The following is a 26,687-nucleotide window of genomic DNA, read 5'->3' on the forward strand; positions in this document are numbered from 1 at the left end:
CTACATTTATTCTTACGATACCGATCTAAAATTTTTATAGTAGTACTACGTTTCACTGATCTGTTTACTGACAAATGCATTCAACCTCAACCTTTTTCAATGTGTTATTCTTCACGATGGTTAAATAATTTTAATAATAAAAAAATGCAACTTCAAATGGTTTTGAAGTGTTCAATGTTTAATGTTAAAACAATTGTTTATTATGAATATTAAATTTTAACAATACTCTAATAATTAAGATTCCAAAGAACATTATTGTATTTGTCATTGAGGAGATAAAATCGTTATTTATCAGTTATTTTGTAGTGATTTATTCTTGCAGCTATTTCATCTACAAAGGGAATATTAATAAAACGGAAATTTTAGGAATATATTTTTATTCTGTAGCTGAGAAAATTCTAAAATGGCGGTCAAAAACAATACAAAAATTCCCGAAGTAAGGCTTCGATGTAGTACATAATTTGATAAATTTGTTATAACACATTAACGAAATTTAATTATTCTAGTACGAACCTGAACATAAATATAATGATTTAAATTTTTGGCAAGACAAAAAAATTCCAGAATTCAAAATAAAAAATGAGGTTAACGGCAGAGGAGATAATGATCCATATAACTACAAGATTCAGTCTAAAAGTAAGAAAAGTTACGAATTTATGTACTTGCTAATCCGGCCTGTGAATTATTCGGCGTATTTCCAAGTGTGATCGATTAAAGTTTCCATGAAAATGTTACAAATCCTGTTTTCCCGTGTTCTTTTCTAAGTACAGTTTTGCGTGTATTACTAGTATTTGACCGCCTGCCCCCAAAAAGGAATCAGTACTGAAAGGCGAAAGGTGGTCATTCATTGCTTTTAGAGCTACACCCGGTAATCCGGCACAACTTTAAGGACTGGCCGGATTAGCAAGTGACAGTGTATTTACATATAAACTGATTTCTGAAAATTCTTTGCATAGTTCACGATGAGCATACGAAGACAAGCCAAGCACGAAAAACGAACAAAGGCAATTCACGTGTATACAAAAAAGAATTAAAAATGGCCGCCGGTCAGCAATATCAAAGATGTCCGCCCGTCAGGAAGAATGCCACAACTAATGTGATTTTTGTAACTCACGAAAAGAACTCAGTACCACTTATTAACCCGAGGAGATTGTATTTTTACAGTTCCATATATATATGGAGGGCTTGCGAACCTTTCATCAACGTTAGTTTCCTATATATTTGTAACTGGATCAATAAATAAGCAATCAGGGCAATCTGCCATGCTGTTCTTTTGGCAGATTAGTTATTGATCCAGTCTTATATAAAAGCACATTTAAAAATTTTTAAATATTACTTATATTTCAGCAAATGAAGAAGAAACTGTGGCATGTTAACAGATCATTTTGCTTACTTGGACGTAGATTTATCTCCGTAATGGCACGATGAATTTTTCATTTTTCTTGCTATAATAAAAATTGTTAAAGGTTACCTGTCTTTTTTGTATGCAGTAATTAAAATTAAAATTTGAATTGTTTTCAAAGATTCTTTGTGGATTTTGTATAAACTTTATATCTTTTCATTATCAACAATGTAAAAGTAAAATAAAAACTAACCTAAATTATTATTTTAAAATTTCCAAAAATGCATTTCGTATTATTATTTTCTATTGCTGAATTTTACGGCGTTTGTCATAATTTAATGGCAGATACAATAATGGAAAATTGAAGGCTCCTCCGTTTAGTTGATGGCGCGATTTTTACGTAAATTCGACATTGTTCCTTAGAATTTCTCACTTTAAAACTGAAGAAATGATGTTAAAGTTACGTAAAATTGTACACAACTTCAACCAAATGAACAGATCCGTAATGTGTGCTAAACAAAGCAACGAAAAAGTATTCAATGGAGACATTTAGCCAAAAATGACTTACAAGCCAAAGATATCGAATCTAAACAGGATGAAAATTATAAGCAGTACAAATTAGAATGGAAATATCAACGCTAGAAATTATAATAGGAAAAGATAGAAATGTGTAAAAGAGAAGACAAGGATAAAAGATATTACGAAAATAATAGCGAGGTTGAGGCCGAAGTTTTAAACGCGAAAACGTGTACGTCAGACGTTCGGCGCCGCTTTCCTGTAAGCCTAGAAGTTTGGCAATGGTGTTTGGAATGCCGAGCATGATTCCACTGACTTTCCAAACGCCATTGCCAAACTTCTAGGCTTACAGGAAAGCGGCGCCGAACGACATACATGTTTTCACGTTTAAAACTTTGACCTCAACCTCGCTAATAAGAGAACAAATGGAAGAATGAAGGATAAGAGATGAACGACAAAATGGCAAGAGAATGGAGGAAGACTATAAAGAAAATAGCGAAATGACCACTTAAACAATAGGAAACAATGGATAATAATTGCGGAATGAATAGTTGGAACGTCAATAGAATCATGCTCGACGTTCTAAACGCCATTGTCAAACTTCTAGGCTTACAGGAAGGCGGCACTGAACGTCCGACGCACACGTTTTTGCGTTGAAAACGCCGGCCGCAACCTCTATTAACAGAAGAAAAGAAACACTGGAGATGGCCGTATCCTGTAACGGACAATTGCGGCTATAATTAACGATATTGATGACGACAAATATAAAATAAATTTCAATAATAGTCGTGATTTATAACAGAAATTAAAATTCAATAAATATTTTTATAATTTGAATTTATTAAAATTTTCGAAAATTCAACATTTTAAAAATCAATTTCCTATATACAAATGACGAAAAATAATAATTTTTATTATATTTAGATCTACATATTATGAACATTAATAATAAGCTTACAATGTTTAATTACTATATATTTTTTGAAATGTATAAATAAAATTTTTGAAAATTTCATAGAGATGGCAACTTACATCATCCATTCTCTCAGTTCGTCTGTTGACGAGTGTGTGTTTTAGGGACATTGAGTTGTGGTTTTGTTTTCAATGCTTATACGTTTGGATCGGACAGCTGTTTCTAGAATAGTATAAACTGTAAGTAAGTGTTATTTTATTGTTTTTTAATACATAAAACAATGACGGATAGATATAAATGTGTACTGCAAGTATCTTAAGATTTACAAATGTCAAGCTCGGTGGCAATCGGTTTCCCACGAAAGTACTTGTTGAATTCGGCCGCAATTTAAAGATTTTAAAATTCTGGAAGATGTTAACCAATCTAACATCTTGCTTAGAGTTTTCGGTAATTACGTTTAAGCAATACACCAACATTTTATGGCTGTTCTTATGTACAGTACATGTTTATGTAGGCGTTGATTACAATTATAAAATTTAAAAAATTCCTTATTGATAATTTATCAAAATCTTTTCATAGCAGCTTATATATAAAACAGTTGTATATTTACTTGCCAAGATTTATTGATTAAGTAGCATTTTGTATTGATGTATAAAAGATTTTAGCAAATAAGTTCTATCTGACAGACAACTTTAATTAAAAACATTATTTATAAAATTGAAATGAAGTTAACAGAAATTGGGTATAGTATCGCAGTATGAGTGCAGCTCTGAATGAGGCAGTTGGGACCTTATCGAAGCTTTAAAATGTGCCTGTAGGAGTAATTGAGTCAAAGGAACTGGTGGTCTACCTGTGACCGTTTGTATCGTATGCAATAATTGTTTAATTAATCTTTACGGTATTGTGGATTTGGCTTGACGTTATGCATAATAAAGCATTCGATTGCAAATACATTTTCTGTTGTATTCTTATAATATAATAGAAAATGTGTTATAAGAACAATCATAAAAATCTAAATTATTATTGTAATTTTTTATATTGTAAAACTTGGATATCTTATGAATTTGATCAATTTTATCAGTATAAAGTGTGATGAGTTTTATTATATGAATGACTAATATCAAATGAATTTTTAATTATAAACAAAGTAAAGTTAGTTTTAGATATATATTAACCAAACTGACGTTCTTATTGCAAGTTGTTATTAAGGTTATTAAGTGTGTAATAATAATATATAAACATATGCAAACAAATTAATTTTTTTCATGATTTTAGTTATCATCAACTAAATGATTTTATTTAGTAGATATAGATAATGATTATATATATATATAAAACTTTGATGAAACATTAATAACAGATATTAATAATTATGTTCACTTATATTTTTATCACATCTATTAATATACTTTGAAAAGCAGATTAAATCTAAACAAATGAGTTTTTTAAGAACTTTTTATTGTTGAATTAAAAAAGCATATTACTGTTAAGTAAAGAACAATCTGTTTAGATGACATACATTTACTAAAAAACACTTTTACATTTAGTATATATTTTAAATATTTTGAATGTATATACATATAAAATGCTTACGCAAAGAATATAATTAACTGATTATGTTATTATTAAGAATTCTAATTACTCAAAAATATAACTTCAGATGCTGCATAAAAGTGGAAAAATTTACATAAATTGTCAAAATAACATTGGTATATTCAATCAAAAATGTATATAAATTTTTTCACATAATATTACACAATTAAACTAGTTTATTGCAAATGCTGAAAAGTAAATTTCCTTTTTTTAATTTTAATTTTTAGCTTAATGAAGTAATAAATGCATACATATTGTCTTTCAGCATTAATATACTTTAATTCTCAAGCACACAAGTACTTTTAACATTTTATAAACATCATCCTCAGGTGAAAATACATTCTATTTTCACCTGAGGATGACATTTAAACAATGTTGAAAGTACTTGTGTGCATGAGAAGTAAGGTATATTAATGCCAAAAGATAGTATGTGCTGTACTGTATGTATTTATTAATTGTACTCATTTGGCATTGTTTTTAAGTGTTCATCAATTTTATTAGCTTAATGAATCATTAAAAGAAATATTTCAATGATTTAAATGACATTTTAATGCTCTCTCATTTTCCTCCTATATTGCTGATCTTTTTATATGCTGTAATATTATATATCAAGGGTGGCCAAACCTTGTCATAAACAGGAGCCATGCATTGCTTGTCCAAAATACATAATAGCAGCATTCTATATGAGAACAATATTATACAGGGTGTTTTTTTTTATCTTGAGACAATGAAATAACTTACCTTTTTCTCAAAATAATGATATCCAAGTATCTAGAAAAGTTCTAAGGTTTCGAAGGCCCAATTAATTGGTGACCTTGGATGTGACCTTGGATGTGACCTTGACCTTGACCTTGACCTTCAAGGTAATTTGAGGGTCAAGTCTGTTTTTTTCAATGGGAACACACATTTTTGATTCTGGCAATGGAAAGAGTGGGAAATTTCACAACCAGATATACCTTTGACCTTATGGTCTAGGTCAAAGGTCATGATTATTTTAAGGCTTAAATTATAAGCTTTTTCTAATGGGAAACCATACTTTTTATTATTGGAATGGGCAGGGAGGTAAAAGTTATATTTACATGGAAAGAGCGGGAAATTTCACAATCAGCCATGACCTTGAGTACCCCAAATTTGACCTCTGAAGGTCATCTCAAGCGTGATAATTTTAAGCGCGGCTCAACAAATGCAGCAAAGTGGAAGGGCATTATTTTGAACATTTGTTATAAAATTTTTCCCGAAACCAACATCTGAAGCAATGGAAAGAAGTAAGATGACTCACAAAAAACAAGCACCACAATTGTGAGAGGCAAAGGGACTCACTGAAAATAAGCACCTCAAAGGGAGCAGAAAACTACTACTTCCACATTGTTACTCCTGGATAGTGCAAAAAGTAATTAATGCTTTTAAAGGTCAAAGCAATAAGGTCATGAAAAAATGTAACTTTTACCTCCCTGCCCATTCCAGTAATAAAAAGTATGGTTTCCCATTAGAAAAAGCTTATAATTTAAACCTTAAAATAATCGTGACCTTTGACCTAGACCATAAGGTCAAAGGTATATCTGGTTGTGAAATTTTCCGCTCTTTCCATTGCCGGGGTCAAAAATGTGTGTTCCCATTGAAAAAAACAGACTTGACCCTCAAATGACCTTGAAGGTCAAGGTCACATCTAAGGTCACCAATTGATTGGGTCTTTGAAACCCTACAACTTTTTTAGATACTTGGATCTCATTATTTTGAGAAAAAGGTAAGTTATTTCATTGTCTCAAGATAAAAAAAAAACACTCTGTATACATAAAGTTTAAGTTTATAACAAGAAATAGGCTATATGGGAGTAACAGTAAGGATGTAGAACAGTGTTTCCCAACCTTTTTTGTGCTATGCCCCACCTAAGTCTTTCTAAAATTCTTATGTCCCCCCCACATATACGTTGAACTCTTTTGGAAGATCTCTTGTCGTGTTCGTTAAAGTTTTTCTTGCACTTAATTGCCACACTGTTTTATGGTAACCACGAGAAAACCCGATCCTTTCATCAAAGTCTCTTGCACTTTCCAGTCATTGCCAAACGCGATCTGAAACACCACAACTTGTGTCTGTCCACCTCGAGGTCTGGGCAAAGAATGTCCTTTCTCCTCTTTCACCAGCCTAAGGGTTCATCTCTAACCTCGTTCATCTCTGTTCTTAGTGGTTCCCAGGCTAACCTCGTTCATCTCTGTTCTTAGTGGTTCCCAGAATTGTTAATCCTACCCAAGGGAAAAGGGTTATAAAGGAAAGTTCTAGAAGGAATGGGAAACGAAGAACAAAGAAAACTAAAACTAACTAAAATCAATATTTACAATAAATATGGCGTACAGCGGCTATATGGTTAACTTTAACTCTGGACAAGTGCATTTTCGAATTGCCCCCCTTAACAATCGAATTGCCCCTCTGTGGGGCGTGGGCCCCATGTTGGGAAACACTGATGTAGAAGATCCATTTGCAGCTTGCAAGCTACAGTTTGGCCACCATGGTTTTATATATATAGTAGAGTCCTGTTAGTTCGAACTAATTGGAACCGAGCCCTGTTCATTAGCAGATTTTCAGATTAGCTGAATAATTGAAATAATGCAGAAGCAAGCAGTAAAACAGGTCTGGTTTATATAGATCCAACCTCATCAATGATGTCAGCACTCTCACCCTTCATTTCATCAGTCTTGTACTTAATGGAGGCGCAGTTAAATTTTGTAATTTTGTAAACAATTACCTTGAAATTATTTTAACTGTAAAAAAAGTTGTTTTTGATACACAGTCCAGGATTCCAATCAGATTACTGATGCTACTGTGTGAGTTAGCATGCTTAATTGTAGACATTGTATGTATTTTTTGTTCTACATTATTTTAGTTTACTTTAGTCTGCTGCTACCATGGCCATTAAATGGGAACACACAACGTGTATGTTGAAAGATAAGTTGGACGTTTTTAAAAGGCTGGACAAGGGTGAAAGTGCAACAAAATTGGCAGTAAAGTTTGGAGTGGGCAAAGCCACAGTAACTGACTAGAAAAATAACCACACAAAGATTGAGGAGTTTTGTGCCTCTACTTCAGAAAAATCAGTTGAAAATTGACAAACAGCAAGGCCCTCAACATTTGACAAGCTTGAAGCCTTATTCACGTGGTTCACTCAGGAAAGAGAAAGGGGAACATCCCTAAGTGGAAAATTTCCTCTTTGCCAACTGAAACATGTTCAGATTAGCTGTGTTCGAACTAGTGGGACTCTACTGTATATTCGTTTATACTGAAAATTTGTTTATTTTTTTTTGCCAGAAATGTGTATCTTTAATGCAAGCTATTATTATTTTAGTAAAAATAAAGTTTTTAATTTATGAGAATGGTTTCATTATGAAATAAATCTTAACAATGATGTATTAAAAACTTTCCTGTAAAAATTTTGAACGTTCTACAGTACAAACAAAATTTTTATTGTTTTGTTCTAGTTATGAGCTATGTATTACATTTCCTGTTTAAAAATTCAGATATCACTTATAACAACTAAAACTGAACATTGAAAATTGTTTGAACTTGATATTTTTTTAATTGTTTCTTTTTGAATTACAAATGTAAATGTTGCAAAATTGTTTTTGGAACATTACTATTATTAAAACTAACAATTAACATTTTCTGCTTGTCATTGGCATTTACACATCTTCAGAAAAACTAATATTGCAATATCAATTATATTGAAGTTTGTTTAAAATCTGTGGACAAAGGAGAAATCTTCCATTTTTAAAAAGACAAACAACTTTTTTTTAAACTTGTTTGTCTTTTTAAAAATGAAAATTAAACTTCAGAAAAATGTTTTTGTTTTAAAAAATAGATGTAATATAACACAACTTTTTGGAATTATTTTTAATAAGAGTTCTGTTATCAGTTATTAAAAATTAATTAAAAAATTATTGATAAAGACTGATAGCTACTCCTTATGAATAATTTATAATCAGATTTTGCAATAATAGCAAATTACTTTGTCAGTACAATACCAGTTGTACAAAATATTACTTAGATACAATTCACATAGTACCTACATCCATATTTTGTACTACTGTACTTGTTTTTTCTTATAATCTCAAAATATGTATTAAGTATATAATTTTGTCATCATTATTATTATTATTATTTTTTGTATTTTTGTTATAATATTTCACAAATTTGACAGGCCTTGAGAACAATCAATTGTCATTTTAAGCATACTTTTTATTGGATTTGCTTACCAAAAACGGAAAGTTGTATAATAAATGTAACATATGCTTAAAAAACGCTTAAAAAACAGTCATTTAATTATGTTTTCCTTTCTTTAGGCATAATTTTTTTTAGATTTCATAAAAAACAGACTTAAAAATAACTTTGTTCTCTCATCATCTATTTTTGTTTAAAGTATTTATCTTACACTTGTATATTCATCCCAAGTTTTTTTCATTTATGAGTGTTCTAAAACTTTAAAATAAGAAAATAGTAACATTACTTTAATATTGTATTATTGCATTTCTTATTAGAAAGATTAAAGTGTAAGTCAGTAATGACATTTCAATTTGTCATCACTCAGTCTTTTCACTAGATAGATTACAAAATACCAAACATTAACAGTTTTATTTCTGTGATGGTAAATGTCATTTACGTTTTTCCAATACAAAATGTATTTATTTTATACGTAAGTAATGTTTGCAGGCATTACTTATGCATATATTATTATATGCATATGTAAAATTAACAAAGTAATTACTTATTAGGTAGCTTATGCTACTCTGGATTAAGTTCACCGAATTCCTTGAAGAATTGATCGATTTTTATTGTAGATCATTCTATCTATTGTTAAAATCTTGAATTTTATTCTAATTACGATATAAAAATGTTCTGCATTTATGACGTCAGTCGTATCCGTCAAAGTAGAGGAGCTTGGCTTCTAGTCTCCTCTACTACAGATTTACGTTTCTCTTCCGTTTCCGTTACACTTCGTTTATAAATACTGTCACAAGCCAGTTGTACAGATTCCGAAATGAACCGGAAAGACTTTTCAATATCTCTTCGACTAGTATAGTCATTCAGTGTGTTTTCATATATTCTACAAATTCTCACATTCATACAATATAAAATTTTTAAATATTGTAGATACTGTAGATATTGTAGCGACATTTATCGCGTAGACCAGCCAAAGACGTCCCAGCATTTTTCTCACCCTGTTCGTGTCTTTCCTTTCTTGTATTTTGTGTCGTCACTACCGCGCCGGGAAAGCGTTTCAGACCATGCATTGCTATGTGATTTCCCACCGTCTACGGGTACTCTATCTCTCTTGAAAGTTTGTAATCGCTGTACTGATACACCCTGTATATGTTTATACTGTATATATCCGGCAAACCATACTGCATTATATTTCGTGAAATAATTAAAAAAGAGTACGATTTTTAAAGAAGAAAATACCGCATCCTGTCTAATTGCTCTTATTTTGGTGAAGTTTTTGACAAATTACAGTTAACAAAGAAAATTTCTCTTTATATTATTAGGACATTTTAGAACTTATTCAAGTCTGTTTTATTTTTGGAAAAATTACCGATAACGTTATCAAAGATGATATGATATTTTGATTTTGTTTCTTAAGAATTATAGTCTTTCATACGCTTCATTATAGATTAGCTTTGTCTCTCATTGGCATCAGTAAAGTGAGGGATAAGGGTTTGTTCATTCCTTCAGTCTTACTGGATTTGAAACTAGGAACATGGTAGCAGTACAGTTTGATATTTGAAACAAATAGCTCCGTAATACGTTAATAAAATTCTGCAGCTTTTTAAATTGTATGTAGCCTACAAGACCGTCAAATATAGATAATTAAAAGGATAAATATGAAAGAAACATGGAAAATAATTTGTTTTTAAATGGTTATTTAATTATTTCTTCTGTTACAATGTAACCCTAATAACCTAACAAACACATCATATCATTAAATAAAGCAATATCAATATCAGATTGTCGCTTCACATTTAAAATGATAGGTTATCAATAGGAGAAAATAAAAGTAAAAATTTAGATGAAATACTGTGTATTACAATATTTGATAATGTCGTTTGCAATGTACAATCGTACATTTAGTAATTTACAGGATATCAAGGTTAATGTTTAAGGGAATATAGGTATTGGCGGTTTAGAAGGGTGGTTTACAAGGGTATTGACTGTACATACATGTTTAGAAAATTACGAATATAGTAATTCGGAGTAATGAAGTAAATCATATTTACTTAGAATAAATATAAGAGAAAACAAAAGTAAAAAGTTTATCAAAATATATAAAAATTGAAATCGTATTATCTTGAATGTTAGATAAACTGAAGTCAAAACGAACTTAATTTCAAATTTATCGCGAGATTTTTTATAAAAAAATCTATTTTGTTGTAAGCTTTCATCTACCATTTTTGAAATGTGACATTATTGGTGCCTTTCAATATGGCATACTACAATTATTTTAGATTGATACATTAAAATGATACTATGACATGTTGCGCATAAACAAGTATTTTCTAGTATACGTTTTATTTTTTGCATTAGGGTTCATATTTTAGTTAACTATTAATTATAGATTAAGAATATACAAATTAACCAAAATTTATGCATACAAAACATAGTTGTTAATAATTATTCCATTGTTTAATTAACATTAAAAGAAGCGATAATTATATATCTGTTGATTCAGCGAGAGAATTGTTGTTTAAGAATAGTAGTTTTAGTTTTTGCGAAGTTCCTAGGTAAGCGTGAATTTGCGAGATATACAAAATTTTTGCATTATTAGTATTTTTGTATACGATACTTAACTCTTTATGTGGTTAAATAAAATTTTTATTTCTTCATATTAATTTTTAGATATTGTGAAATTTGAAGTGTAACAAGCATGAATACGTGAGAAAATTATCCATAATATTAACAATTAAAAAAAGAAAACGCTGCAACTATGCTACTCTATTTTCATATCAGATTTGTCTATTTTGTCCATCCGCAGTAACGTCTGAAATTTTGGCCTTTTCGTGCTCTCTGAGCAGTAAAGGACCTAAAACCACAAGTAAAAAGAAAAGAAAAACTTCTGAAGCTTATTCGCTTGTGTTGATATAGTACTGTATGTAACCACAGCGAAAATATCTGAAAATAAATATGAAGAAATAAAAATTTTATTTAACGATATACAAGAGTTAAATCTGCAGAGACTTCGTTTTCACTAAACAGGAAATGACGTCATGTTTTTAAATCTGTCGTTTTATAAACTTTAAATGTGAGGAATAACAACAGTAACGATAAGGCTAATGATGTGGTAAAGTAGTAGAATAATTTTGTTACACATAAAAAAAGAAAAACTGAAAGCATTATTAGGAGTTTTTAAGTACGTTATAAATGATATTAATATAGTGCCGTAAAAATACATAAATTTAAAAGCCTCTATTTGCCAAAATAAAGAAAAAATGCTAAAATTTGATATCATATTATTACAATATGATATCAAATTTAAAAATTAGATTGATTTAGCTTTTCCATGGTCAGACGAGCTTAGTCTTTTAGATGAACTTATTTTGTCTAATAAGGTCACTCGATTTTATCACAAAATTTATCGTATTGTAAATAGCAGTTTTGCTTTATAATTACAATTGTTTTCACGACTTAAATATTTACTTCTGTTTAAAACAAAGATATTAATCTCTAACCTTGTGATTTATTAAAGACTTCACTGTATTTTGCTATTAAATAAAAAGTGAACAAATAAATAAAAATAATTTTGACTTCTTTTGACAACGGGATTTACGAGTGAAAATATTCTTTCTACAGAAGCTGTAGTTCCCGGAAAATCAAACGATTTATGCTATCAAATTATTAAAATCTTGGAATTCAAGATTCCTTTTGTTCTTTTTATTAAGTATTTTGGCCGATTTGTCAGCTACATTGATTTTATTCTTCATTATATTTTTTCGAGTATTTGGTTACACTGAGGCTTATTGTTGTTTTTTTTATTAGAGTATACTGATAGAATAATCGAATTTTATCTGTTTTTGTTCGTGTAATATGTTTCTTAAATTCACTGAAACTTTTGAATTTCTTGTTATCCAAGCATTTTTCTCAACAGTAGAAAACCACTGAACACTGGTAGTTTTACGACTTACAATTTGCACGTATTAATAAAGAAACAACCATAAGTGGAGATTCAATTTTATGTACAGTACAACTGCTTATCCGATGTTTTATGCTATTTAACAATTATTTATTCTTATTATAAGTAAGTCACTAAATTGTTTTTGTATTAAAAATTGTAATATAGTAAAATAATCTAGTTATAACAGTGAAAAGCGGTTGAGAGTTCACGTCGACCGCTTTTAACTGTTATAATTAGAAATGCATATGTAGAATAAAGTAAATTGTACGTTTTAACCTTGATATACTATACTTATAGGAATATCTTACTATATACTATACTTACATATACTATACTTATTGAAATATCAAAAACCACTCATCACTTCTGACTGAAATAATAACAGAAGTGCTGAAATGTGTAACGAACAATTGACATGATTGACAGGAAATTATTTTGTAAAATGGAAAAGATAACAATGAATCACTTTAGACTGGAAGGATGCTTGTATTGGCGGAAAGAAAGAAAAAAATGATGGAACATTATACCAATATTTAAAGACTGACGATATTAATTGGAGGCATTACATCAGAAAAATATTGATCGTTTTGGTCTTATCGGTGAAATTGTCAACAACAATGGAATATTATTGTGTTTTTAACATTCATCATTTTGAGGGAGAATTTATACTTTCACGCACGATATATTAAGCAATTATTGTTTTAAGTAACGAACCGATTATGATTACAACATAAAGGGACGAATATTTTCATTTGCCAATTCATTTTCCGTACTTTAACGTCGTGACGTAAAGTATAAACATGTTCTATCAACTGAATTTAAAAGTCTTACGCAATCTTACAAACAAAATTTATTTAGCATTTAATAGTAGCTTAGATTGTTTAAAATCAGGAATTTTCAATAACTAACATACGGTAAAACATAGAATACTGATAATGAAGAGAGCAGTAAACTATGTATAATTCTATTCAGGTATAACAGGTTTGTCCAAAGTGGCATGCAATACACTATAAGTTGTTATTTTATTTTATAGTAATTATTTATAAACGATTTCCGAATTAAATACACTATCAAACGTGTAAACTCTTATGGTGAAAAACTAATTATATATTGTAAGAAACTACACAGTAATGACACAGTGGAAATACAGTATTGAATTTTGAATAAAAATAGAAGTTTTTTTTTATGTATCGATATTGCACTTACCATCAAATTACATTGCAAATTGTTTACACTTTGTGAAATGAAAAGTTGTTTTAAAATACTGTGTTTTTTTAATCTACTATTTAAAAGTCATTTTATAAAAAAATTGGTTTTATTAACAAACAAAATATTAAACTCAGCTTTTTAAAACACTTTATGAATCATCAAACACCTATTGTTGAGAAATTTTTATTAAACGGTTTATTAATTGGATTTTATGTTTTCGTTCGGGTATACGAAGTATGACCAAGAACTCGTACGTCCAAGAATTAATAAGAACAACAACATTTCGGTAAGGGCATATTGATATATAAAATGATAGTTTAAAAACGTTCACGGTGTGTTATTTTTGCAAACTTGTTCTTCACAGTTCTCTGGAATATCTGTTCACAAAGACTTGCTGACAGCTGTTTTCACGTACAGTACATACTTCGTTGCCATTAAGTTAAACAACTCATACAATATATATATACAATATATATTGTATATATATATAAAACATACTGTAACATAATATTGTATATTGAGGTCATACTTCATATACCCGAACGGAAACATAAAACCCAATTAATAAACCGTTTAATAAACATATATATATATATATATACTAGCAGGTAGGCTCGGCGTTGCTCGGGCAAAAGTAACGATAGCGAAGATTAAGATTATTACGTTATAGTCACAAAAGAAGAAGAGTAATTTCATCAAAGAACTAAGTATTATTAAAGAAAGGCCGAATTTGAAAATCGAATGTTATAATATTGTTCGATTTTCACGACGTGTTCTGATTATAGCCTTCGATTTTCATCGAATGTTCTAAAGAAGAAAGGTCGAGAAAAACCGAACTAATCTGTTTAAATTTGAAAATCGAATGTGTTATAACGTATTACAGTAGATCGTCGATAAGTGGAACGTCGGTAAGTGGAACGATTTTCAGTCGGACTGTGTCGTGCTGAATCGAATGTTTTTGATACTAAATTTACTTTTAAAGTATAATTTTCATGTTTTTTATATTCTTTAATATATTTATTTTGTTTGTACAAAATGCAGAAATAATTTTTAACGATACGATAGCCTCGATGATTATTATAAAAATTTTCGTTAGGCTTAAAATCGACGAAAATTCAACACGAAGCGACACGCAACGGAGAAAAATTCAACAGGAAGCGATACGCAACGGAGAAAAATTTGAACATCGGACAGGTTAATGTATTTTTTCGTACAAAGTCGGAAACTGGAACAAATCATTAACTGGAAGGACCCCAGTCCCCAATTGGTTCCACTTATCGACGCTCTACTGTACTTTTTTCTTTTTTCTTTTTTTTTCCAGAGCCCGTAAATCTTGCGCGTCACTTTCTCTCGTTCTCCGTTGTTACTTAACACTTCCATTGTTACTTAACACTTTGGTACCCTAACTGTGCACCAAATTTCAAATTTCAACACCTAACCGTTTTAGCGAATATTAAGATTAATACGTTAGTCAACCTTACCCGTTTTCACAGAATGCAAGAATTGGGTCCTCTTTGTTTCCAGACTAATTACAGAATTTTTAGATAGGTCTAAAAATATGTTCGATTTCCCGCAAAAATGAAAAAACTGCATCCGCGTCTTGCACGTCGCCTTCTCTTAACAATTCCATTGTTACGTAACACTTCCATCATTGATGGAAGTGTTAAGAGTTAATCCTGTCCCTCTCCCCCGTGGGAAGGAATTTCGAAAAATCTCTTTTTAGTGTGCGTTCTCGTGACGTACCCGAACTGTGTACCAAATTTCAACTTTCAATCCCTGACCGTTTGGGCTCTGCGCTGATTATTATTATTATTATCAACTCGTCTCGATTATATATATAAGATATGTTTATTATGTATGTTTATTAAACTTATATATATATATATATATATATATACTGTAAATACAGTTATTTATTAGGTTATACCATAACATACCGTTCCAATACAGGATGCGGTTCTCATGCATTTTTTGATACGCGGTATATGGCTCCTATCGTGAAAAGTTTGGCCACCCCTGTTTTATTACGTAATTATTAGTATTTCGATAATAAAGTATAGTTATAGTAATATTACGATAAATATCTAAAATTCGAAATGTTTAAGAATTTATATACTTTTAAACTTTGCAAAGAAGTAAAATTCTTACACACTAAACAGTTTTGTTTACAGTTTTGTGTGTTTATATTATTGATATATATTGTGTAAATAATTGTCTAGAATTTATTACATTCATTTTGAAATTTGTATTAAGGAATAACGAATTTTTGTGCAATGAAATTTTATTTTGTTGTTCATCTTTCAACTTTAGATGCCATTTCAACAATATTTTATCGAATTAAATAACTTATATTTGTAATCTGAGCACTTCGGTGTTTTAAATACTGTATTCCAATTCCTAAATTCAAACGGGTGAAGACTTAAAGCATCTGAATTAATTGCAGTCTTTGCTATTAAAGTATCATGTTAGGTACTGTACAAAACGTTTATGCACTTTCGGATCACTATTGTTATAACCCTCTCGTCAGAACGTTTGCGATTTTTTTACACATTTAAAAGTGTAAAAAATCGCAAACGTATATATGGACTTCGAGCCATATCTAGCCTGATAAATTCAGCATTTGGTTGAAGTCTAGCCTTATAGTATATCGGGTCTAGCGATGTTTTATATTTATAAATAAACTACTGCGTGTATTCGGGCTTTTGAGGGTATGGAGATTGGTGAGGTCGTGTTCGGAGAGAGGAATTAAAATGCACATTTATTGACCCGCGTATAATAAGGATAACTGCAAAACAAAAAATTGCTCTGGCTTAAGTTAAAGAGTGGGCTTTAGGGGTCGTTGGGAAGACCTGTAGTGTTTTTTTCAGGGTGTCAAAGAATCTTCGTGCCAAATTTGGTGCAAATACGTTGAACGGTAGAATTATTTACCTAACACACAAACGTAAAGTATATGCAGTATTTTGACTTTTATGTATGTAGATATTAATTTTATTTTCACTTGACTTATTTAAAATAATTTCTTGTAAATATTTAGGAATGAAGTTTAGTGAGAAAGTTTACATTTTGATACTTATTAAACCAGATATCGTTTAGTAAGATTGGCTACACATTATTAAGATATGATAATTATTAAGATAAGATAAGATAGTGTATCATTATACATTGATGATTCATCCGATTCCGCTGTTACATATAACAGAAGGAAAGTGTGGCGATCGATCAAAAAATGATCTCCCCAAGATTTTCGCATTTTTGAACTCGGTGTTTTGAAACATCGGGAAATATTATTTTGATCATTTAATTTAATTGCACAATATAACGCAATGTCTTCGACGTTACGTCTCTCTCAAGATCGACGTAATAATTTATTATTATTACTATAATTAAAGCTCTGAAATGAATGTTAACTACGTAAAAGCAATATTTTTACTAATATAAATGAATTAAATACAATAAGTATAAAACAACCAAAGTAATTGAAGTAAATAAACATTCTGTAAATATATTTTTATATATTCGAAGTGTAGAACAATACTTTTCGTATGCTTCATTGATTTTTTATGACTATGGCGTAATGTAGAGCTATTACTTCTCAGATGAAATGTTCGGTAGATTTTTCCTTTTCTTGCAGAATGCAGATTTGAATTCATTCCTGTGTATAGAAACTTTACGGGAGGTTGCACCTCATCTATTCATGTTTATAGAGCATTTACAAACCATAAATTAAGTTTTTCGCATATTTTGCTAATTTAAAACAAAAACGTGGTTAAAGACAGCTTTATATTAATAATTCCTTCAAATATAAACAACCTATGCTGTTTATATTTGAAGGATTTTTATATTATAAGGATTTTATATATTATATTTATGCCCACATATGCTGTTAATTGAAAAATAAGATTAAAAAGAGGATGTTATGAATTTTACATATCTAGGTACGACGTAATTCAAACCTCTTTTGATTGGACACTTCACACAAGGATGAGTCTAATAAGCGATGGTCTAAAGTGCAATATTACTTCCTGTATTTGAATAACATTATATTAAAGACTTTCTCCTATTATTTTTTATTGAATTGCAAGCAATTATCCCATGTAAGATAGTAAATTTTTGAGCTTTCTATTTTAGAGCAGCGGTTTCTAAAACAATGTCGGGACTCCTTAGTAATGGCATACATTTAGGCGGAACCTTCGCAATTAATTTTTCACATTTTTAGTTAATATTTTGTTTAGTTGCGAATAAATGAAACATCATTTAACACGAATAGGCGTAATATTTTTTATCCTAACTTACATTACACGTCTTTATAGTGTAATTTTTTGAGGATATTTCAATTGAAGTTGAATTATTCTTAATGAAGTAAATTACTCACTTAACCGAGTGATTTACAAACTGCACTTTAATCATCTCTGTTTTATAGCATTTTTTATTTCATGTCTTTGTTTTGATACAAATTCATAAGTTTTTATAATTATTTTTTTTACTTATTTAATTTAACTCTTTTCTCGAGATTAAGGAAAGACTGACGACTGTGGGAATTTAATTTTTAGGTCAACAATTTTTTCAAATCGTAGCCCAATACAAAACCAATTACAATTTAGCTAACACAGTAAATACAGATGGTGTCATTTGAGAAAAGTGGCGGTAATAGTCTGTTGGCGCAATGTCGATAGCAAACTTAGTTGTTACGCAGTGATACTAATTTTATACAGAGAGTAATTAGAAAATAATTATTAATGAACAAAAGTATTTGCTCTTTGATACGATATTGGTTATTTTGTATACTTACATTGTTTTTAGGCGAAATTCTTCGACTACGATGAAGAAATAAAATGGATTTTGTCACGAATTTAGGATATTTAGTAATAGATAGAAGACAATTATTTTATCAAAGATTCGTTCAACCGAAGTTTTCTTTTATATATATATATAGGCCTATATGATGATGATTTGTTTTTCTTTAAAAAATGTTTATTATTTGATAACTTTACTTGATAAAGTAAAAAAATAGACGTTATTTATTCTCTCGGTAGTATCAGTAACGAAAATTTACAATGTCAATCATACAGTTTATATTGATTAAAAATAAAATAATTGATTAGAAATCGAAAATAGTTTTTATTTGCCCTTTTTCTGGTGATAGAAGTAAGTTTATATTTAAATGAATATAAACAATATCGATTTTCATGTGTTGTTGTTATTAGTAATTGTGAAAAACATTGACAAAAAATTCTAATTTTAATTCAAAATATCGGATCAAAAAATGAAGCAATTATTTTATTTTTTCATTTTATTAGATAATTCAAAATGTTTGATCGATAAAAAAGATTAATAAAATAAAGATAATTAATTATTTAACATGATTATTAGTAGTATAATAAAGAAATTTATTGGAAGTTTTTCGAAATTACCAATTTTATGGCATTTCAGGGTTTGTTTAATTAGAATTTATAATTTCTGTATCAAATTTATTTTCATTTTGTCCTGTTCATTTTCATTATATAACATTTTGTTAATTTCTATGACGATTGTAGAGGACATTAAATTTGGAAAGCGTTAGTTAGTTGTATTATAGAATTTTCGATATTTGTATATTTTGGGTGTAATAAATTATATAATATTAAGTGAGATAATATCGAGAAATTGGTTTCCTTTATTTTGTTATTAATCCTAATTACAGAATTTTCAGTTTATATTCACGGTTTACAGATTGTTACGAAACGAGGTTGTGATTATATGAAATTTTTCTAGATTTGAATTTTTTCGTGTTTTATCGACTGTTTACATGATTCAAGAAGCTCATATATTTAAGATTACTTAAATAACTAACCAGAAATGATATGAATTTATTTGTTGCCAATGTTTTCCAATATTTAAAAGTGTAAATAAAGAAACAAAATCACATTATAATAATTTGCACAGGTAGATGTTCTATATCCACATGCTATTCGGTATGTCTATTGTTATACAAAGATGTGTGAATTTTTTGATCCTTGTGTGATAGGAAAATTTGAAGGTGATTATTTTCTATATGAATTACTTATTTCAATGCCAGAGGTATAAGTATGAAAACGTTTTGTTGTTGGACTGTGTAGTTGTCTAATTAAACAGTGGCATTAATTGTAAGTCTCTGAGTTTATTTCTTAAAAAGTACTGCAACCAGAAAGTTGAAATTGCTGTCACTTCAAAACATAGTTATTCTGTACGTGTACGAATTTTTCACAAGATATTCGCCGCAATCTCATGCCCGCTGTGAATGCTTCTGTAGGGTATTTTTGGGTAGTTTAGTTCACTGGAAAATTGCGGATGCCAAAGGAGAACAGATGGCAAATATTTAATTACGGAGAGTATCTTTCTGCATTGGAAAAATCCAAAAGTTGCCATCTCTACTCTCAAGAGGGGCCTTTGCCTCTCTTGAGAGTAGAGATGGCAACTTTTGGAGCTCCAGGAGTAGACATAATATTGCCTGAATTCCTTATTTGTCTCGGACACGAAGTAAGAGACTGGTCAGCTAAATTGTTTACAGACATTCTACAAAATTGTAAGCTCCCCAAAATATGGAGACAAGTAAATATCCTCGCTATTTTAAAACCTCATAAAGAAGCAGACGACCCAAAAACCTTCTATCCATTTTCTCTCCTTTATATACCTCTAAAGTTATTCGAGCATATAATAGTGTCACCAATAATTTGAACCATTTCTGTCTTTAGACAAGGACGAAGCTGTTGCGACTCGTATATATTAAGGCCTGTTTAAATGTAGCTAGTCACAATATTTAAACAGGTTTCGAACACAAACTAAAAACATGTGGGGGTGTTTATAGATGTCTCAGCAGCCAATGGCAGTCTGTAAAAAATGATTAATAAAAATAGGAAAAATTATTCGTTTCAGATCTATATTAAATACACTAAACTAGATGTTATCAAACAGTAGGCTTCGGTAAAGTTAGGAGAAAACAAAAGCAGATATAAAGTGTCACAAAATGGCTGGTCTCAAGACTCCGTTCTATCTTCCACTCTCTTCAATGTTTTTACTGGTGATTTACCTAGACTAAAGTGCAAAAAGTTCATCTACATAGATAATATTGCTCTAGCCCAAGGGTTACCAAACTTTTTCGATCGTCGACCCCTACAAGTTTTCGAAACTTCACATGGACTCCCACAAAAAGTTTGTGTTACAAGCAAAACAAAGCACTTACTATTTTAATACATTTCTTTTAATTTTGCATTTTTTTTTTTTCATTTATGTATTGTATATTTGTTAATAGTAATTTTTGTAACTGACAATCAGTGAGACGGATAAGCTTGATCCTTAGCTCCCCCATTAAGCTTGATAATCGACCACTTGGGCGACCCCTGCTCTAGCCACTCTAAATAATAGTTTTCAAGAACTGGAAAAGATCAACAATACTGATATGGAAAAATTGGAAACTTATCTACATAAGTGAGGACTGAAACCAAATCTTGCTAAATCTAAATCAACCTGCTTTCATCTAAATCAGTGTTTCCCAAAGTGTGGTACGCGTACCCCCAAGGGTACGGGAAGAGTTTAGTGGGGTACACGCTGCACTGTGCTTCGGCTGTTCCTGGTCAACAAGCAGTTTACTTTTTTCGATTACAAACATAGAAAAATAATAAAAAACTTCGTTACTTTTTAGCGGTTTCGCTGGGTGCTGTGATTCCGTGTCTAAAAACGGGTTTTGACTGTAACATATACATAATCGAACCTCGGGTTAAGAACGCGCCTGATCAAGAACAATTCGGTTTATGAACAAAATTTTGAACGCCATATTTGCTCCGGTTTCTGTACGATAACTCTGTTTCTGAACAAGCTACTCGGCAGAGCCGGTCACCGATAGTCAACTTCCTATTCGTCCTATGTAAAAGAAAGTCGACGACCCGACCAATCAACGACAGGACTACCGATTCGGTAGTGGCGCCGAGGTTCGCCTGGCGTCATTGGACGTCACAACACGAACCATCGATAACGTTCTTACTCAAATTAGATTTCAATGCGCATGCGGGTGAGATACCTCTTTCGTTTATCGATACGCGTCGCAATTCAATTTAAATCAAATTAATTAATAAAAATCACGTTAATTGGCAATCACATAATATAAATGACATTCACGAATCCATGTTTATAGGTGCTTAACTTAAATAACAAAAATGTATTAATCGAATATTATATATAATAATAATAATAATAACAAATCCATTTTACATTGTTTCTCATGGGAAAATTTGTTTCTGTTTGAGAACAAATCGGTTTCCGAACAACTTTTAGGAACGAATAAAGTTCGTAAATCGAGGTTCGACTGTACTGTCTTCGAGACATTTTCAGATTTATTGTATTAAATAAATAAATAAAATGTTATCAGAAATTTAACTTAATAATTCATTTGTAAAACAATTGTAAGACAACGAACACTTGAGTGAAGAAAAAGCTGAACATCTGCAAAAGAAAAGAAAAAAACGTGAGGTAGAGTCTGTACAAAATTTCAGTAAATATAAAATTTAACAATAAAATTCAATATTAATTTTAAAATATAGGCCACATTTCTTCAATGGTATTTTTCAGTTTAAGTAAAGAATACTTAATCACTTCTGAAGAGAGAAAAAGTGAAATTTTCGTAGTAGTTAAGAAACCATCGTTCATTTCAAGGAACACAAATAGAGAATTTCCTAAAATTAGCATTTCAAAAAATTATATAAATTTTTAATTTCTTTTCAATTTACGTCTTCTAAAATGCTAATATTAAAAAGTTACTTGGGAATTTTTATTCCTTTACGTCAATCCGCTTAAAACTAATTTCTTAAAAGTTTCATAAGAATTTTAAGAAAATTTACAAATCAAAATAAAATATTACACGTACTTAATTACATTTATCAAACCGACCTTTAAAATTAATAGTTTCGTTACAGGATAACATCCAAAAAACGACAACGTTAGTTCGGTTTCATTGCACTGAATCAATATGCTATTTACCTGTAATATATATTTTTCAATTACTAATTAAATAAAATTATTATGCTAATTAAGGATTTTCAATAAACTTTCATAAAACTGTTACGAATTACCAAATGTGCTTCGTCCAATCGCTCACTCTCTAAATAATGGCTGTAGATTTTCGAATATAGATTATACGTCTAAATATAGAAAATATATGTTATATATATATAAATTCCGATATAGATGAAATACTGAAGTTGTAAATATGTGATACGTTCAAAAGTTCGTGGGAAATGTCTAATGCGTGCAGGTGAAGACAGAATGAATCACAGCGCATGAAATGGTGACGTCACAATCGGTTCGCGATGTGTCTAAGCATGCATTTCGTACACGGTAAAAGCGAAATTTTGGAGTACCGTTTAACGCGAAAATGTCTAGTATCGAACAAAAACAAGCATCAAATAGTGTGTTCTTTTGAAAAAGACACTGCAACAAACTCTAGAAATAATGTCTGCAATTAACAGGGAAATGGCTATGAAAAAACTGCCATATACAAGTGGCATAAGCTGTCTGTGGACAGGAGACAGTTTACTGGAAGGCGACTAGAAAACGGATCGCACCTTCACCTCTTGGAACGAGATGAAATCGCAAAAGTTGGGCGTACTGTTCACGAATACACGCGTCCATTTGTAGCAACAATCGCGGTAAGTGTAGAATTTCCGTTCGGACCTGCCACACCATTCTCTCAGCAGATCTGAAAATGCACAGTCTACCATCACATGGTGCGAAAATTGTGGACTACAAAACAAGTTCAATTGAGAAAGGAAATTTGTAGATATTTCATTGACGCTATTGATGCGGACACAGATTTCTTAAATAGGATAATTATCAGTGACAGAAAGTGATGTTTCCTGCATGACCCGCACGCCAGAAGCAATTAGCGATTGAGAATAGTGCAACTTCTTTCAGATGGAAGTTCAAACTGCTCCCCTACGCAGATCGCCTAAGTGTTGCGTTGCCGTAACTTAACAAAACAAACAAACAAGCATCGCTCACAGAGGAAAGTGATGATGGAAGTCTTTGTCGACAGCAGCTAAATCGCACACTGCGAATTCATTCCAGAAGGGACGACCGTGAATAAGAAAATATAAGTCCAATCCTTTGATGACTATGTGAGGCAATCAGACAAAAAAAAACCTTTACATTACACTTTGCGAAAGTGGGTGCTGCAATACGATATCGCTGTCTACTCGTACATCGATACTCGAGTAACCATTCTATCACAATCCTCCCATATCACCGATACTCAGCTACCTTGCTCATGTGATTTCTACGTCTTTACCAACAAAAAAAAAAAAAAAAAAAAAAAAAAAAACACGTAAAAGGACCAGGAAATTCCTCAACGCATATGAGATGAGTTCTGCTGCGAAAAGTGTACTTCAGATGATCGCTAATGAGAGGTTTCAAGAAGTACTAAAAAACTGCAACTGCTACACAGTTTTCGAAAACGACAGGATAATCCTGTCTGTACGTATATAAAGTCAACACAAAAAGCGATAAAAATGTTTTCTGTAAAGCTTTTGAACGTATCACGTGTAACTCATTGCATTATATTATAAATTAATTTATCCCAAATGATAATGATATTTTCTTAATATATATTAGTAGTATTTCTTTCGAACGGCCGAAACGGTTATGAGACCAGCCTGCCACTCTAGTTGATACGGGATAATATCCGCGCGAGAACTTCCTAGAAAACCATATTGACGCCCACCCTTCATGACTCTGACGCTTCCGTTTTGAGCCTGGCCAAACTCACAATACGTATAAAAAAATAATGTGTTAACACTAACACATTATTATATTTTTTATTTTTTTAGAACAGAAAATGAAAAATAAAAATATTACGAAAGATATAATGTATTTCGCGAATTTATATCGTTACCTTTAATGTTAATTAAAGTAATTTATTTGTATACTTACATTTGTCGAAATACTCGATAAATAATACAAGTATAGTAGCACCACGATTATCAGCATTAATATTACTATTCCTAGTGTACATTTTACAGATATTGACTTTGAATTAATTACAATTGATCCAAATGAAAATTCAAAAATAATTACGATAATAGCTAAAGTAATGGAATACTCATTTTGAATAACATTGCAAAATTTAAGACTGTCTCTGCTATTTTGCAAACATTGCCAAACAAGATTCAAAGAAATATCTTGATCATTTTTTTCTGTTAAGTGAATCATCACAGACAATTGCATCTTTTGTAATTCGCACAAAAGAATCAGGAAAATTACCTGAGCAACATTATACAATGCAATGTATATAGAGTAAATTGTCGTTGACACCATGCAAATAGCTAAAGTTATAGACCATTTATAGTTAATATACGGCAATAATACATAAAGATATATCACCGCAATATTCGCTCCAACTGATGCAACTAAAATAATCCAACTACACGTGAATCTTTCTTGAAGTTTTATGAACTTTTTCAGATGAAAAGCGACAAACGTTGATTCGTTCATAATGTGAAACCACAATTTTCGACTTTTCTTGTAAAGCTGAATATATTTTTGCGAGTTCCAAACAATTAAAGTTCTTAACTTGAATAAAGTCATTAGTAAGATCGTCATTCTTAAATAAACGGCATTTTCTCCATATAGTACGCAGGTGTCACATAGATTCAATGCCAATTCTTCGCTTTCTGTCGATAATATGATGACATAGTTGACAGTCCGAAGAAAGAAAAATGTCATAAGAAATATTTTGTAGAATTTCTTAAAAGGTGGCGAATTTTCGTTGAAGTTAGAAATATCGATTCCAAGTATTTTGAATAATATAAATGTTTGTGAAAATACAATATCTGGGTTTATTTTATTGCTATTCATACCGTAAAAATTACCAAGAATGCTATATTCCTCTTCGTGTATACTGTAAAACGTTAAGTCAGTAATAATGAATTTGTTAAAAGATCGCATTCCGAAACGATCGATATACATTAAGAAAGAATTTCAAACTTTCTACTCATTAATGGATTATTTCCATTATAATTTTCTATTCCAATAACTTACGAACTTAACTGAAATTACTGGTGTTGTACTGTATGCAATTACGAGTTCTGTGTACTATTAACAAGATGGTATGGCAAATATGGTTATTAGAAACTAAGCATGTAAAATTAAAATATAAAAATTCCATTAAAAATTAATGGATTAGTTTAATAAAAGTACTTATTATTACTAGGATGCAAAAGATTCTCCTGCGAGTCGAAAATAATGATATTGATCATTTCTTTGCAAATAAAACTCACACGGATATTCAATATTCTGTTCGCTACTTTTCATACAAATATGGTTATTAGAAACTAAGCATGTAAAATTAAAATATAAAAATTCCATTAAAAATTAATGGATTAGTTTAATAAAACTTCTTGCGTCATATCTGCAAGTTTTCTGTTTTAAAGTCAATTTGAAAGCGAATGAGGGGTATGGTGCACAGATCAAAAGCTTTTAAAGTAGGCGCAATGCCATGATATATATTTTATTCATTACATTGGTTTTCCATTTTAATATTTGTCATATACCTTTTCCACTTTTATTGTTTCTCATGTAGAATCTAATACAGTATTGGTATAACCTTAGCGGGTCTGCCAAATAGCGTGGCAGTTGCGGTGTCAGTCTATCACCCTGGAAATTCGGGTTTAAACAATGCCATCTAGATAATCAGGCCTGTGTTCTCGAAAGTAGAGCTAACAAGAGTAGTTATAACAATTCGATGCCGGCAGGGAAGCACAAGGTTCAACTTACTTGTTAGATGATTTCTTCTGTTAATTATTTAGTGTTATCGTAACATTGTGTATTAACGAAAAGTACAATTTAATTTCTCTTTGAGATTTTAAGTTTTATTTGAACTTCTCATTCTATTATCTATCAAAATAGAATTTTATACAAAATACTCAATTTTCAATTTTTTAACATTTTACACTGTAAAA

At 30.4% G+C, this 26,687-nt stretch overlaps 2 protein-coding genes across 3 annotated transcripts in view; both read left to right on the forward strand.

Moving 5' to 3' along the window:
• Positions 1–300: 300 nt before the first annotated feature.
• LOC136987419 (uncharacterized) lies at positions 301–1,485 on the forward strand. Its single transcript, XM_067285157.1, has 4 exons — positions 301–436; positions 507–636; positions 957–1,204; positions 1,348–1,485. The coding sequence occupies exons 1-4, from the start codon at positions 404–406 to the stop codon at positions 1,426–1,428; spliced, it is 492 nt and encodes a 163-aa protein (XP_067141258.1). The 5' UTR covers positions 301–403; the 3' UTR covers positions 1,429–1,485.
• A 1,463-nt stretch (positions 1,486–2,948) lies between these two features.
• Positions 2,949–26,687, forward strand: part of LOC136987415 (apoptotic protease-activating factor 1-like) — a 102,369-nt gene continuing 78,630 nt past the window's right edge. The window contains exon 1 of one of the 2 annotated variants that reach the window (XM_067285153.1): positions 2,949–3,010. The gene's annotated coding sequence lies outside the window, so the exon portion shown is untranslated. Of the gene's footprint in view, positions 3,015–26,687 lie in introns of both variants that reach the window. The other variant, XM_067285152.1, reaches the window with a different exon arrangement.

Source organism: Centruroides vittatus, unplaced genomic scaffold (assembly GCF_030686945.1).
Source record: "Centruroides vittatus isolate TY-2023 unplaced genomic scaffold, ASM3068694v2 scaffold_1782, whole genome shotgun sequence".
NCBI lineage: Eukaryota > Metazoa > Arthropoda > Arachnida > Scorpiones > Buthidae > Centruroides > Centruroides vittatus.

Bases quoted from the DNA above. Each gene is read 5' to 3' on its own strand.
- LOC136987419 (XM_067285157.1), top strand. From the start codon at position 404: ATGGCGGTCAAAAACAATACAAAAATTCCCGAA. The intron at 437-506 runs GTAAGGCTTCGA...TAATTATTCTAG, and splicing joins ACAATACAAAAATTCCCGAA to TACGAACCTGAACATAAATA. The intron at 637-956 runs GTAAGAAAAGTT...TTCTTTGCATAG, and splicing joins CTACAAGATTCAGTCTAAAA to TTCACGATGAGCATACGAAG.